Source organism: Neopsephotus bourkii, unplaced genomic scaffold, assembly GCF_033783945.1.
Source record: "Neopsephotus bourkii isolate Nb327-2 ecotype Australia unplaced genomic scaffold, CSIRO-AGI_Nbou_v1 NB_923, whole genome shotgun sequence".
Taxonomy (NCBI): Eukaryota; Metazoa; Chordata; class Aves; order Psittaciformes; family Psittacidae; genus Neopsephotus; species Neopsephotus bourkii.
The window spans coordinates 2,535,637-2,552,166 of NW_026901417.1; the positions used below are offsets into that span (position 1 = coordinate 2,535,637).

The 16,530-nt window shown below is 41.2% G+C and overlaps 1 protein-coding gene and 1 long non-coding RNA gene across 2 annotated transcripts in view; one reads left to right on the forward strand and one right to left on the reverse strand.

Annotated features, from left to right (window-relative positions):
• SYN2 (synapsin II) overlaps positions 1-16,530 on the reverse strand; it is a 172,985-nt gene that overhangs the window by 29,634 nt on the left and 126,821 nt on the right. The window contains exons 7-9 of the mRNA XM_061357850.1: positions 14,675-14,817; positions 9,402-9,476; positions 5,107-5,209 (exon numbers count right to left, since the gene is read on the reverse strand). Coding sequence (XP_061213834.1) covers positions 5,107-5,209; positions 9,402-9,476; positions 14,675-14,817 — 321 coding nt within the window. The remainder of the gene's footprint in view (positions 1-5,106; positions 5,210-9,401; positions 9,477-14,674; positions 14,818-16,530) is intronic.
• LOC133214706 (uncharacterized) overlaps positions 1-16,530 on the forward strand; it is a 33,818-nt gene that overhangs the window by 3,147 nt on the left and 14,141 nt on the right. Inside the window, exon 2 of the long non-coding RNA XR_009726204.1 lies at positions 845-984. This is a non-coding gene — a long non-coding RNA (uncharacterized LOC133214706). The remainder of the gene's footprint in view (positions 1-844; positions 985-16,530) is intronic.

Sequence of the window (16,530 nt, forward strand, 5' to 3'; positions counted from 1 at the left end):
CACTTAGATGGGCACTACCAACGAGTTCTAGCAGACTGTATCTTCATGTCTTTGTCCAGTCTTTGGTACTGGAGTTTGGAAATGCGTGCTATGAAGACAGAAGGATAAGCAAGCTCAGGAACTTCTGAGCAGTCAGAAGTACAGCACTAGAGGCTGGTGCTCATTGAACCAGTGCTGTAGTGCTGGTGCTGGATCACTGCACCTTACACAGTGGATATACTCTGGAGTGAGTGGTACATGTCCTAGGAGTCTGATGGACTGCAGCACCTTCAGAAACAGTATCTATCACACCAAGAGTTTAAAAAAATACATAAAAATTAATCTGCTTCTTCATTTCTTACACTGGTTACAATGGCTGGAAACATTCTTCGTGAAACACAAATGGTTTCCATCTTTCTAGGTTATAAAACACTTGGAAGCTAATTTTAATACAGCTTAGGGTAAAAGTAAGGAAGTAGAAATAAGACACCTGCAGCAGCCATCCACCCATTCAGTTCTGAGCAAAATTTGGGAGACTGCCTGTGAGGCCAGTTTAAAAGATCTGTTACATTTATTCTCTTTTGCTGCATTCATCATCATGATAAGAGCTTTTGTTTAGCTTCTCAGGGCTCTGGTTTTCCAAGAATGAATCATGAAAGATGATCAGTGAAGTCAGGAACATGAACAATGTGCAAGTTATCTGTTTCTTCTGGTATTAAAACTATGGAGGTGTTAATTTAAAGATTAAAAGTCTATTTAAGAAGTTTAATGGCCCTTAATTTGATGTCTTACTAGCAAGAATTGGTGACACAGTTAAAAAGGTGTATGTTGCAATGTTGTGTTAATGAAATTTCTGTTTGTACAGCTTGTCTCTGGCATTGTGATGCTGGGCAGCTGAGTATGCCAACTGAGGTGAAAGAACAGACCCTAATGAACAGCTGAGACTGTTACACAGTGTAGTAACTTGGTCTTCCTCCTGATCAACCTGACAACCCTTCCTTCAAGGTAAGTGATTCTTTAACTAGCTCACTGCTCCCTAGTAGGGGTTTGGAGATAGTTCTTTGGAGTACAGCAGTACAAGACAAGAACCACTTCTCTTCTCGAGAAGGCGACGTCTTCCAGGGAACAGCCTCTAGGAAACCATGTTATTTTAAAAACCAGTTACCTCTTACAGTGCCCATCTAAGAAAACTGTAGAGAGCTTGTAGCTGCACAGAAAAACACAGGTTGTATTGGGCTTGAATAATATTATGACCTCAGTATTTTGCCCTTCCTGTCTTCATATTGGTCTGGATTTTTTTCCTGGGGATGCATAAAGTATCTCCCACCTGCACTTCAAGAAGTGGACATCCTTCAAAATCCCCTGACATTTATAGCAGTGTGGAAAGATGAAAGGTATACTAAAAATGTATCCTTCTTATAGGTTGGGAAATAGTAGTAGTATTTGGCTTCAAACACTGCTCAAATGAAGCTTGTTCAAATGTCTACAAGTCACTAGATGGCTGCAGAAACATGAAGATAGTGATACACAAAAAAGCACTGGAAACTGCCCCAAATCTACAAAATGGACCCAAATCTAGCACCCAAAGCTACAAAATGTGAGAAGCTATACTTACACTGCAATTTCTTGGTTTTCTATTACATTGAAACCTACTTGGTCTCATCCCATGAAGGAGACGTCTACAAGAACCTAACAATAATAAAGATCTGCATATTTATTTAATGACAATGTTTATGTAAGCAGAAATGAAGTGTCTACAACTATACTTCAGTGTATTAAGTCTTTCCTTCACTGTAGTTCAAGCCTTCCGTATTATTCCTGAAGAGCCATTACTCTACTTACACAGCAAGCACACTGCAGAACGTCAATGGCAATGAGGCTTTAAAAGAAGAGCAAGTTATTTAAAAGATCTCCTCCTTTTAACCAAATATAGATACAATAGAAACTATTACAGAAACTTGAAAACAATATGGTGACCTTATTGAAGAAGTGGAGCAAGATGCCTGGACCCAACATTAAGAACCAACACGTTCTTACCTGCAATGTAAGCATAGCATACTAGAGCATTGATAAAGAATCACTTTCTAGTGGTGTTTTTCAACAAGTACAGCTAGAATGTTAGATTGATGAGGCACAATGTTGTACCGATTCTCTAATATCAGCCACTGGCACAATTTGTTGCTCCATGATTTGGGGAATAAAAGAAAGCAGAATGTGAAACCAAAAAATGACAAAATGACCATTACAAAGCAACTGAATGGCTACAACACTAAACCAATAAAATTATTGGTATAGGTTAGAAAAGGAACAATATGAAATTAATTAGTAACTTTCCACAAACAGTAACCTAAGAAGTCACTTACATGTTATATTTTCTAACATTAGTTAAGAATGTTTTTCTTGAGCATGTCAGTTGTTACATGTAATATTTAAACACTGTAGGTATCTTAAAACTACTGGCTTGGATTATGCATGTCCTAAAGCTCTTGTCAAACACCTTTGTCAAAACATGTGCTATGTACCAAGCAGCTAGTCCTGTAAAATGCTGCTTTCCCAACCTTATTACAGAAAATACCTCTGAAGTTAATTTCTGTTCATACAGGAATATATGAAGGATCCTTTAGTAGAATTCTACCCTAATTCACATTCACTCTGAAGTTGGATGACATTTAGGTAGGCTTTCCTAATGGGTGTTATGTGGGTTGAATGTTAGCTAAAAAATCAGGAAGAACATGTCTGCATACACTGCTCCATACGTTAGGAAGTGTGTGTGCTCCCTGCCAGATCACACCTGCAGAACTAGGTAAACCCAGTATTTATGGACTGACTGTCCTGCTCAACCACTGGTTCTTCAACGCAGCACATATGTGCTGGCTTTAATAACACATTTATTTTCCCATGCTGAGAGTAGACGAAAGGCAGTATTTTTCCCCTCCACTGGTGCAGACAGTCTTGTACTCTTGTACAATGGAATTATAGTGCAATATCTGTTAAAATTATACTGTAATAACTGTTGATGTAAGATGGCAAAATAGCAAATCATAGAATCATAGAATAGTTAGGGTTGGAAATGACCTTCAGATCATCAAGTTCCAACCCCCCTGCCATGATCATAAGTTCTGTAGATGTTGTGTTGGATGTGAACTTTGCAAACAGTTCTACATTTCAGTGTCTTATACAGATTCTAAATGTTCTTGCTGGTGAGCATTAACATCTTCCAAACAATTCAGCTGATTCTGTAGAACAGCGAGAATTATCACGCTCCATCCACTCTTTCTTTTAGTTGCAACATCTATTACGTACACTACTTCAAATGCTCCATAAACCCAGTTAGTCACGTCTCCTGCAGTCCTTAGAATTCTGGTCTTTAAATACATGACAGTGTCTCGCATGGAAAAGTGGGGATTTATTCTGGAGCAGGAAGTGAGGTAGTCTCCTGGTCAGTTATACAGTTTGCACTGTATTCTCAAAACCCTGCAATCCTACTCTAGTTTTGTATCTGCTTGCATGCATCTTTCAGTTTTGAACTACTATTGTATGAGGAAAGACAACTAAGATCTTATGTCTCAAAGTCATCTACATTTATTTTATAATTTTAACTAGTGGGGTTGATATTTATTGGACTAAGGGCAGCCAAACCAGCATGAACTATCTCATAGGTAATGAATTTAGATAGATGGGTGTGTGCAGAAAATGCTGAGACACATCCTTGGAGACATTTAAGGGCTATGGGAACTGCAGATCTCACAAAGCTTTAAATGGCACACGGGAGGCTGCCAAAGCCCAGCTGCTGGAGAGGAGCTTACTTGTGAGCAGCAGTCAATACCTCCCAGTATGCAGGTGTGTCAGCTGCACACAGGGCTGCAGCCAAGCTGTGAAGCAGCACACAAGACAAGTCTTATGTTCAGGAATCTCCTCTATATTGTATCACCAGAAGTCAGAGGGGTCACTCACATCTCATCCATGTTTTACTGGGTCAAGCATGACAGATTTAACAGGAATCTCAGGGTGCGGTGCAAGGGAAAGACTGCTCCTAAATGAAGAAGCAACAGTGGAGGCTCTGTATGGAATCCTATATTCTATGCTATGGTGAGTTCTGACAATCAGTAAGGCACAGTGAGCTCTGATCTGGCCAAGGAAATGGTGTTTCTTGAACTCTTCCTCAGTGTCTCACGAGGTAGGGATTAGGACTGCTTGTTTTGCTGGAGGTTTAATTCTGCAGCCTGCTCCGTGCTTTAAAGTGGCATTGATTGATTTGGGAATTATTAGCAATTGCAACAGTGATAAATAAATTTGTGAAACTAGAAGAGAAGGAAATGAGCTGTTTGACACTGTGACAAAAGTCTCACTTCTACACAGCTCTTCTGTTAGAAATGGACAAAAGGACCAGAGAGGGTTAATCCATCATCTCCAGGTTACTCTCATGGCTTAGAAAAAATACTCTTATTTACTCTCTTTAGCAAATATCAACCTCTTTTGGAGTGGGGAGGTTCTGAGGACCCTCGCCTACCTCCTGAATAAAACTGTAAGAACATGAAAGATGCTGAAGAAATCCTGAATTGTGTGATGGGCCCATGATAGGTTGTTTATGGCCAAAGTTATCTTTAGCCATAATAAACTTCAGGTAAATGAAAAACTTCACAAAACTACCCACAGCAGAAACTTCTGATTCAGGAGGAATCTGATCTTAATGGTAAAATTTAGGTTAGAAAAAAGTAAAGTTGTTTCCACTTCATTCTTAATTTCCCTCTCCATGTAAAGGTATAATTTTGTTGGGGTTCCCTTGGGATAGTGCTATCTATAAACCTTCCAGGAAAAACTGCTAAGCCTGCTCAGGAAAGGGATCATAAGGGCTGGGAAAATATGACATCCACATTTGGTTTTGTTTTGTAGTTTGTGTACGTTTCCTCAAACACTAAAAGACATTACCAGCCATATGGTTACATTTTCCAGCAAGTGCTGCCACTAACTCGGACATGTGGCTTTGTATGATGATGTAAACATTGCTCCAAAATACACAGCCCTTCCTGAAACACAAACAAGCCACTGCCTATCTATCAGGAACGTTCTTTACTTGGGGGGGTTGTAATATATAAAAGCATATATTGAAAAGAGAGGATTGCTTACCTCAAAAATATAATCTTTTCCATCCTTTCCATGCACAGCTTTAACAGCACAGATGTCCAAACCACCAAATATTTCAGAACAGGTGTCAACCCACAGCTTGTACCTGTTTTGTAAAGATAAGTTGCTCTGTGAGTATCTTATCAGGCTCTTGTTTGCCCACAGGCTCACCCAGGGATGCATTTTACAGAACGCTTGCTCTAAATGCAGAACTGTCACTTGATTGTCAGTTTTACTGATTCTGTATTTCCCAGAACAGTGGCTGAGAGATCCTGGCCTGGTCACTCGGCTTTCCCCCAGCAGAATCCAGAAAAGCTGTGGCTCTGTATCCTGACCCAGTGTGATGCTGGGTTCTATCCCAGTTCATACTGGTCCAAACATGCGTCTGCTCTAAACAGTGAGTAACTTGAAGATAATACATGCTGAAACACAAACAGCACTTAGCTATAGCCCACCCTGCCCTTCCAGTGCCCTCATGCAGGTACAGCTTGCTAGCTGTGGCTGTACTTCATAGAAGGAGGGAGGGTTCATCATCTGACCAGTTTTTGTGGCTTCAGTGTGCCAAGGGGCTTTAGAAAGTCAGGAACAGGGCTTTTGTTTTCCTGTACAATTAAACATCTGCATCTGTGCACACATTCAAGTGTGATAATCCCCTTCCCTACTATGCTTGGTAGTGTACTTCATTACAGATGGGGTTTATACTTTCATCAGGAAAACTAGAATGAGAGTCTCCATGTTAATTTGTGGACTCAACTGTATTCCAAAGTAGCAACAATAGCTTTAGATACACATCATGAACCAGACAGAAGAAAAAGCAAAACCACCCTACAGATGATGCAAGAGGAACAGACATACACCACCATGTAAGTTATGCAGCACACAGGCACACAGGCAAGGGCAACATCCTTCGTGTGGGGTTACAGACAACCCCAGCAAAATTCAGCTGCAGTGTAGAACTCCTGTTAGTTCTTTACAACTCCTAAAAATGGGCAGTGTTTCATACAGCACTGAACAGAAGAACTCCTCTGCTCATTTTCAAACCTCATGGTGAGAAATACAGACTGAGGAAAGGCCAGCTTACCCTGTCTACATGGAGTAACAGGAGTTATTTTTCTTTCCCTATGAATAGACAGATTATCTGACTAACGAGGGAATGAAGTGGGACTTACTAGAGAAAGAGTGAGGCAATTCCCGTGATCAAGCACCAAACTGCTGGGACAGAACAGGGAGCCATAATGCTTTGCTGAGAGCATGCTGAGGTGATGTAAGCTGTGTGTGTTTTGCTTAGGGGCAAGGACTGACTCACACGATACAAAACAGCATTGAGAGCTTTGATTAGCTAATGCCCTAGCTGTGCATGAGCACTGGGAAGTGATGAGATGATCCTGAAAGGTTATGGAGGCAGGCAGCACAGCTCCACCAAATGAGGGATGTCTGCTTAAACCCCAAAGTTTTAAAGCAGCCATTTATCATGAACTTTTTTTTCTTTCATTGGCCAGCATTTGAGTATAAATGAGAGCTATTTCCTCTCAGAGACCCTCTCCTGAGCCAGCCTTTGAGCCACGATGATGGATTTGCCACATCATAGTATTTTCCATTGCAAAAAAATTGCTGTAATAAACATAGCATTTGACTTCACTGGAGGATCAAAGGGAACTCGTTACTGGGCTGAGAGTCTTATTCATAAATAAATATCTTCAGTAATAGCATCCTTTCCAAGTAAACTTATTAGGTCACATTCTCTCTATTTTCTGATATCAAATCTGTTCCAGTGGAAAAGGTTTATTTTAAGCAGAATACAAAGACATCAATACAACTGCTTGAAAAGATCCTGATGGTAATATTTTAGCAAGGAAAATAAGTTTTTTCCTGTGAGAAACATGGTTTTTGTCCAAAGTGAGAGGTTTTTTTGGATGCCTGACAATTTCAACATCTGTAGATGCACTGACTGCCCGGACTGCTTGCATGCACTTGCTTATAAGTAACTTTTGCTTTGCTGTAAAATACCAATGTGTATGTCAAAAGTACCTTAAAAAGTCCTGAAGGCACCAAAACTTGCCTTTAAGAGGAAATACCATTTACTCTTCATATGAAAACCAATGAAGACATATTCTTTAGAATACTGAAACATGAATGAGATCTATGAAGGGGTTTTTAATAGTCTGTCTTCTGCCAACAAACACAGAGCTGGAAAAACACAGCTACATTTGGAAAGAGAGGTCTTGGATGGAGTAGCTTGTAGTGTTTTAAATCCAAGGCTTGCCCGGTAGGTTTGACAAGAGGTCACGGTTCTTATTTTCCAGAGCACATATAGTGTGCAGCAGCCTTGGAACTGGCAGATCATGAACTACTGATCCTTGGGTGCCAGAGGAGGTGGGCACAGTCGCATGGGTGTCTTCTCATCCTGCCTGGGGAGCAGTGCCTCTCTGAAATGGAGGGGTCAGTAAGAGCGTGCATCACTGAAATGGGCTTCTTCTCCACCTTGTCATGGTCCCTCACTGTGCCACATTCTTCCTTCTTTTCTAAATGTCTAGACTAAGGTTTGTATTCAGCCAATAATGTCAACTCGGGCAGTGCTTTCAAAGCACTTCTTCCTAATTCATGACATGTTCTGTGCAGGAAATGGATGTGCATCAGATTGGGTTGCTTTTGAGGTGGAGGTTAAGCTACCTCCACTCTTCAGAAAACTCCAGTTTGCCCTCCTCTTCCTTGCTCTGTGTTGTGCACTTCGGTGGGTAACCAGACAAGAAGCAGAGCTATGTGATACATACCCCTTTTTGTTAAGAGAAAACATCCACCTTTTCCATGCTTTTTTCTTCATCAGCATAAAAGAAGTTCTGGATTGTTGGCCAGCGTTTTTTTAATGGGAAAATACCTATTATGCTCTACTTATCTTACATTCAAAAACAGAAGCAGAAGTGAAGTACAGAGAGCATTTACAGCGAGGCAGCTGGGCAAGGTGAGTGTTTCATCCTCATTACCCTCACTTGGTATTGTTTAGTTTTCCTTATGGCAAGACTATGGCAAGACTATGGCAGGAAGCGCCTGTGTTTGTACAGAGGAATGCAGTACATGCACTGTAATCACACACACTGAATCACTTTCTTTTCCCTCTCAGCAAAGACATAACCTCACTTTCTAAAGGAAGGTGAGGGAAATGAGAAAGAGAAACTAATGTGGCTCCACTCCATCCCCAGAGGAGAGATCAGTGAGGACACAGTCTAGACAGGGGTTGGACAGCAGGGAGCTGTAATTCCCGACTTACTTGTTTTCACCTTTCCAGGGCAGGCAATGGCTCAGTTCCTGTGTTGCCCTCAGCTCATAAGAGGGACCAACTGCTAGGTTTCAGGCTTTACAACAAAAACAACCCACAGAACAACCAACACACCCCCGAACAGCAACAGACTACTGTTGAACATGGAAACATCTTACAAATTACACTGCTATTGTACGGGCTTTTTTCAGCTTCCCGTGGTAGCAACCTTGGAGAAGCTGAACAGAAGAAAACTCAAAGCCATCAAAAAGCCCCACAGATTTCTTATGGAGGGAGCAAAGGCTGTATGTTGTGGTGACCTTGGAGCAAATGAGCGGTAATTGAGAGGAGGTCTCTCAATGGGAGACCTGAGCTGCAAAATGGTACTGCAAGGAGAATGTTTCTGACTGCGCTGTAAAGTATCTAGCGTAAGGATGGGAGAACAAGAAAAGCACAGTAAACCAAAGTAGAGCTGGAATGACAACATGAGGAAAACGAGCTTCGGTATATCCCAGCATCTGGGTAAAGCCTCACAGTGCAGGTCAGTGGAAATTCCATAAATGAAAAATAAGCAATGTAGCAGGACTGAAAAAAGAGAAGAGACATATGATTTAAACAGGCAAAGTTAAGACCAGGGTGCTTGGTTAGAACAGATGATGTAGAAGGAAACCAGCTTCAAACACTGTAGCATGGGATACGATGGGGGGGGAAAGGGCAAATGAACCAGAGGAAATGGCTGACAGGTTGAATCAAAAAAATGGAATTTTCTGAAGGGAATTGCAGTGGTTTTCTCGGTGCAGATATGGATGTAGGAACCCAAGGGTGCAGCACCCAGTACTACACTAAGGCTAGTACTTAGTTTAGGTAGTGAACACCGAGTCATTTGGAACTCCTGGCTCATGTTCATGTTTCCACACAGAACAAGACACATGCATATCTGTGCACTGCACAGCAACAGTGCAATGTTAAAAACCTCACTGCAAATAAAATCCCATTAGTTTGGGGTTGGTTTTTTTAATTACCTTGTACATGAGACTCGACTTACTTATCTGACATAGCAATTTGTTCCAGCATTGCAGAGCCCGTGTTTGTCTTCCAGTTTCCGGATATGGAAGTTCTCCTGAAAGGGGGAAAATATTACAAAGACAGCCAGTGGCTTTGTATTTTCACTCTCTCTTAAATTCCTCTGATCATCCCATGAACACTGTAGCAGTATTTACACCTTTTCACCCCTGGCAGCTTGTGACAGAACATCTAAAATGTGAAGACTTCTAACAGGCATCACAGTGTCAGTAACACCCGCTCTGCAGTAGGCATGTTCTGCAGTAGGACAGTACTGGGAACTGCTGTTCCCTGATCAGGCAGTTCAGACCTTCCTTTCTAGAAAAGCTCCTATGATGAAGTGAAAGCATTAGCAAGAAGCTGTTATTGGTTATAAAGAGTAGACTGGTTTGTGACAAACTGGTACTGCAAATGTCAACAAACTGAAGCTTTAGCTTCTCATTTCAACTCCATACCACCGCAGGGCTAGGTCCCACTACTGGAAAATCAAGAGAGCTACATTTTTAACACTACTGAAGTCATCTCAGAGCTCTTTTAGAGCTGGATTTTGGTTTATCCTACAGTTTTCACTCTTATAACCCAAACGGTTTATGTCAGTGCTTGAGTGCACCACCTTCTATTTAATCCCTAAGAAAAAAATCATATAGAGTGTATTTCTTCCCAGATCGAGCACTGCTACCAGGGCTGAGGAAATTACTGTTCTCTGAAACCTAAATGCTGTACTGGGAATAGGCTAAGGATACAAATTATGAAGTGTTTCCAGTTAGTAAAATAATAGGAACATCTGTAATGTATTAAAAGTGTGTTAGGCAGCAGCTATAGTTTTCTCTCCATTTCTCTATTAACCTAATGATGAGGGTCAGTAGCAGTTGTGGGGAAATCCTGACTTGTCTATGCTGTGTTCTCTGTTGGTGTGGGAGAAGGGGGAACATGCATGTTGAGTGCTGTGCGTAAGTTTGCCCAGTAATAAGGCTATTTAGTGATTTTTGTTTTATTATCTAAGGTTATATTTATATATACCCATCCCTGGCAGCATTCAAGGCCGGGATGGATGGAGTCTTGGGTGACATGGTTTAGTGTCTGGTGTCCCTGCCCATCGCAGGGGGTTGGAGCTATATTATCTTAAGGTCCTTTCCAACCCGAACCAGTCTATGATTCTACGATTCTGTATGTGTCTACTTACAAATGAAAAATCATTAAGTTCATGACTACTCTGCACACATACTCTGCATCAGAGAGATAATACTTCTCACAAATCACAATTCAGATCTGCTGTAGATTTCTCAAAGGCAATATACTACTTAAAGTGTCTTTTAGGAAGCAAGATGTGACCAAATCAGAGATAAAAAGAAATGGTTAAATTGCCCTCAAGGCCCACAAGGTTCAACATCCTCACCTGCACTGAGGCAGCCTCAGCACTACTGACTAGAGAAGAAAACGTGGTTTGCTTTAAGCCATGCTTTCAGTCCCTGATTTGAAAGGTCCCTGTTGAAGCTGAAGCAGTCTCCTGACCGGCTGCTTGGCTGACTGCAAGGATGCTGCAGGTACCAGGTGAGGCCTGAGAGGAACACTATGGACACAGACCTCACTGGTGCAATCTCAGCAGCTTGTGGGCTGGACATAGAACTCCAGGGAGCAACAGGGTTTCCATTAGACCATGGTTAAGTGATACAAAAAGCACCCAACCAGACCAGCTGGCACCTAAAACCTTAGTCATCATTTCTGTAACTCATATATGGTTTCCTCTACTGAAATACAAAGATTCCCCTCCCTCCTTCACTTCTGTTCTGATAATTGCTAAGGATCTTTCACACTGTCATTATTTCCTTTTTTACTAAACACTGAATAACATACCAAACAAACCCTAACACTTTTGAGTGCTTCACACTAACCTATTTTCACTCTATTAGGTCTTTGCAAAGAAGAATGAACTGTTTTAAAACTGGAGGAAAAGGAAGTATGATTAGTATAAACAATTCATAGTAACTTGTGCGTCCCCTTCTCCAACACCTTTCTGCCTTCTTTAGTACCATTTAAAATACAATCTGTTGGGACAGCGACTTCTCATCAGAAAAACGCATAGAAATGTCTACCTGCAAGTCTTGTGTAGGCAGCCTGCTTAGGGTGTGATTCTATAGCGCTGCTGCTCTTTGGTGTAGATTTGCTCTCCTTTTGTTTTACTGACCTTCGGATCAAAGTCGAGTAAGTTATGGATTTACAATATTGCTTTTGGAGAGAAGATCTGGATGCAGTGGTTTTGTATTGCTGTTTTTCTTCACTGTGTGTGACCCTTTTAACTCTATTTCCTTGAAGTCAGATGAATTCTGTAATGGCACCAAGTGCAGTTAAACATGCGTCACACAGCGCTTTGAGGAGCTGTGGTATTTAGAGGGATTCAATGCTGCATTTGGGCTATAATCTCTACTGACAGATGATAAGCACCAGTGTTCTGTGAGTCATGGATCCACTTATACCACAATTTCCCACAGCATTATAAAACTGAAGCTCTTAATAACTCTCTTTAAACTACAAACCCAAATGTTTCACTGGTATTTTTTTTGTGGTGGCTCTCTAAGTACTCTGTTCCTGTGTCACAGAACAAAATGAGAACCAGCTGTGAAATGATACTCTACTGACATAATGTATGTGTGTGCATATGAAGAATTCTGTAGACATTTGGTAAATCTCCTCTTCATGATGCTTTGTAGCACTGGACTGGTACTGCAGTTTTGGGTGTGATTTAGCTGTATGAAAGAATCTGGAGAACAAATGCCTGCTAGGCTTTTAGCATTTGGATGAACCCATAGTTTCTGAGTAGAAACTTAAAAATAAATAAAAGGTAGGAGGAGCAGGCTGTCATTTTAGCTTATTTTTGCTGTCCCCTAGGCCAACTGCTTCTTCTGTGAAGAAACATTTGCATTTGAAAATGATAAATTTACCATTGGCTGACTCTTCCAGAATTACTCCAGATGCTGAACAGCATTTAAACTTCCAGTCAAAGAAAAAAATGTAGGGCTCTCTCCTATGAAATGCAGGGTCCAGTTTGTACCGCAGGGAAAGAACCACCAAGTTACTAACATTGCATCTGAGTGCTGGTATCTGGTGGTATGTCATAACTAGTAAGAGTTGGGCCTTATTCCTAAGACTCTGCCACTCGGGAGCTGCAAGACAGGCAAATCAACTCTGATTATAAACAACAGAGGAGGGGTAGCACAGCAGGAGGCATCTGCCTGTCAAAGCTCCAACAAGAGAGGAAAGTACCAGCCTAGCCTTGGAGAGGCAGAAGCAGTATAAAAAGGTCTGGGGTAGCAGAAGAAGGCTGACTGCTGACTGGAAGGAGAGGATGCTGAATAGCACGGAGTACAACAAAAGGGACAAGGGAGAACCCACGGCAACAAAAAAGGTTAGGCAGAAGGAGAGGATTAAAAGCCACAAAGTGGTCTGGAAAAGTGGTGGGACTTGATCAAGCAATGGTTTGGACAGAGAGGAGAGAGGTGACCTTGGGGCGTAACAGTATGGTGCTGTTACAAAACGTAGGTTGGATCTCTCCAGAGATGGGGCTAAAGCCACCAAAGGTAACAGTCTGGAGCACCAATGTAAGCCAAACAAACAGAATTGGGATTAACTTCCCTGAAGAAGCCAGGGGCTAGAGGCTGTATTGCCTATAGGGAGAAGTGGGGTACATCCAACACACCTACAATTCCGTAGGGAGCTTAAGTCAGCATTTCTATCAGAACACTGAAAGTCACCAACAGAGGATTCCAGAAACCTCTCGATCCTCACAAGCTTTTTGAGTCTTATGCCTTGCCATTGTGGACAATGCAGATTTTCAACATACTTCTTTTGCAAAATGTAGGTAATTCTGGGTTCAGAATAAAGCAGAAGGATTGAGTGTCCATACTGCTGGAGGGACCTGACTACAGGAATGGTATTTCCAGCAGCACTGTGTTGCGCTTTGCTAGGGCCCCTCAGATGCACAGTGAGAGGCAGATGAACTGGAGAGTTGCTCCTTATCTTTCCCTATCTTTCGTATTCTTACACAAATACCCCTTAAAGTCATACACCAGGAGAGGCCAGCAGTGATTCCTGCAGTTTGGATCTTGTGACAGTCTTAGGGAAGAAGTTAAGAGTACATGGCCTTCCAATATCAATCTAAGGTGAAGTATTTTGCCCCTTCTCCCAACCCTGTGCAGGTTTTACCTTCTCACAGAGCTTGCTGGCTGTTCCTGAATCACTTGACACTTAATGCTAACCCTGTCCTTCACATTATGAAACATTCTACCCATTTTCTTTAACACAGCTCCAACTTTTGCTTCTCTTATGGTTTATGGGTTTGATTGGAATTCAGTTGTTTTTACTGATAAAGACCTTGACTGTACCTTATGAACATCAACATACAAAGAATCTCTGATCCCTCCAATGTTACAGGAGTTCCTAGAGAAATATCTTTGCATGTGTGGTGTGCATATGTCAATGCATGTGTGTATATTTATCCATGTTTTGTTGTATTTTTTGTGCCTCAGAAGTGTATGCATGGGGGAGCAAAGACATGAGATGATCTAACTTGTCTATAAAACAGGAATGAAATGAATGTATGTCAGATTACATTGCTTGATAATCAAAACAGACTGAAAATATGCATAAATACAGTTACCATAGCTCAGCTACTATATGATAACCTACTTTGCTCCTGTAGTTTAATGTTGTCTGTGAAACTGAAACACTCTTGTAGACTGTCGTATAGTCAGGATCCTTAAAAAAACACCTGGATTCTAAAGTTAGAAGAGATTTTCATCCATATATGTGAAGGTCACTGTGAGATTAGAATTCTTCCTACATGTGTTATGTTAAAAGGAGAGTACGTTGTTGCATTAGAGTGCTATGATTCAGGTTTGTGCGAATGAATGTCACATATGTCCTTAGAGAAAATTTGACCCTAAGTTGTTGAAAAGATACAAAGGAATCTGATTTAACAAGTCCTCTATAAAAACAAATCCCCTTCCAAATGCTCCTTTCAGTAAATGGAAAAATAAGCCAAGGTTAGCAAGAAAACCCCTCTGGCAGGCTCACCTGGCATCTTATTCTCCTCCTCCCAGCCACAACCAACTCAAAGAAAGCCTTGATAAATCTGGAAGTCTAAAACACTGTCTGTCCAGAGAGGCACATCAGCTCAGAGACTCATCCAACAGCCTTAATCTTATTGGTGCTTATCACATTTGAAACAAAAGGATGAAAGAACATAAGGTATTGGCTCACATGTATGCTTTGTAGTTACTGCCTATCTTTTGGATCCTGATGTCATATTTGGAGTCTATGAAGGGTTCGGTAGTGGCGTAGGTCTGAGTAAGTGCTACCACGCTGGCTATGTCCTGAAAATCGTAGTGGTTTTCTACCTTGATCTGCAGCCATCATACCACAAGTAAACAACATACACAAAAGAAAAAAGAGCAATTAGGAATAAAATGTAGAATTCAGTTGCAAATGGCATTCACGAGAAGTATGGCTTGTGACAGCATCAGTTTATTAAAAAAGTATTGGCTATTTGATCTGATTTCTAGATTCGGTAACATTCCTGCATTGAAGCATCTGTTTTTTTACAGAAAATATTACCCATTGTCTGTAGGAAGCAATCTATAGGCAGTGGAATTTTATGTTGCTTTTTATTTTTGTTAAGTGGGGGTCATTAATCTGAGAGCTGGAGGCTTCAGGGGTTTTCAAGGTGCGCTGATCTGCCACACTGACTTCTACACAGCCCTTGCTCAGTCTCTAAACTGCTGATGTAACAGAGCCCACCATGACTGTCACATCACCTATCTCCCAGGAGGGAGGAGATGAGGGGTCCTGAGGAGTGAACATTCACATGGAGCACTGAGGGTTGGCTCGAGGGAGCAGGACCAGTTTTTCCCATTTTTCTCACTTCTCTGCAAGGTGTCAGGCTTTTAGGAGTAGGATTTCCTGGTTGTGGAACACTGTGGTGAATGGTTTGAAATCCATCAACATCCTGACATAAGAGGGAGGTGGAAAAATTGAGGGGAATGCTGATTTAGGGTGGGAGGGAGGAGGAGACTGTAGAGGATACAGGCATCACTTTTGGACAGGGAGGGCACATCTCTCCAGTTGACTTAAAGGAAGCAGGCTGAAATGAGAAGTAGGGCTAGTAGAAAACGGGAGAGGAAAACTGGATGTCTAACATGCTGACTCCAAGTACAGTTCACAGAGGTGAGGAAAGGAGGCAGGGATTAGTATTTCTCATGTAATCTAGTATTAGGAGAGTTTGGAGGTCTTTGCAGGCCCAGTGTCTTGTTTGCTTCCACTGTCACCTGGTACTTAAAAGGGAACCTGTGGGCCAGTGTGCTCCAGCTGACAGGGAGATATTAAACGGAGTCTGGTGAAGCTAAAAGAAGTCATCAGGCTTAAGTATTTGCTCTCAGCTCTCAGCTGGAGAACAATACAGAGTAATTTGCCAGTTGAGAGCCACAAAACCAGACACAATGCCTGGTTTCTGAAAACTTCATAGCATGTGTGAGTCTAATTACAACCAATGGAACCTCTACTCCTTGTAATGCCTGTTATGAGGATAACCTCTGTTTGGACTCCGAAGTAAGCATTGTACTACAAAAGACCAGCATTTAACCTTCCAGGGTTCGAAATCTTTTATAGCTAAAAATATCTATTCCTAGACATTTGATGTGCTGAACATTTCTGTTCATTATTTCCCTTTTCTATGAATGAGAGGTGAACATTGGAGGTACAATATCAACATTGTAATACTTCACATATGCAACCCACAGAAACTGCAGTTTAAGGAATCAGTGGTTAATTCTGCTGTTAATTCTGATGGATTTCCACTGACTTACTAAAGGTGAAATAAATCAAAACAGCCATAGGCAAAAGAACATAACATACAGTACAACTGCATAATTACTGAGTAAAATACAGTTTAATCAGTTTTCTATTTTTATTACTAGTGGCAAATACTATGTTCATGGAGCTTTTGGAGATTCAAGATGATAAATTCTCTGATGATTTGGCTTAAAATCTAAAACTCTTACACCACTGAAGTGTTTCCAGTGACAGAAAGTGGTTAATTTATAATGACTAGAAATTTCCAC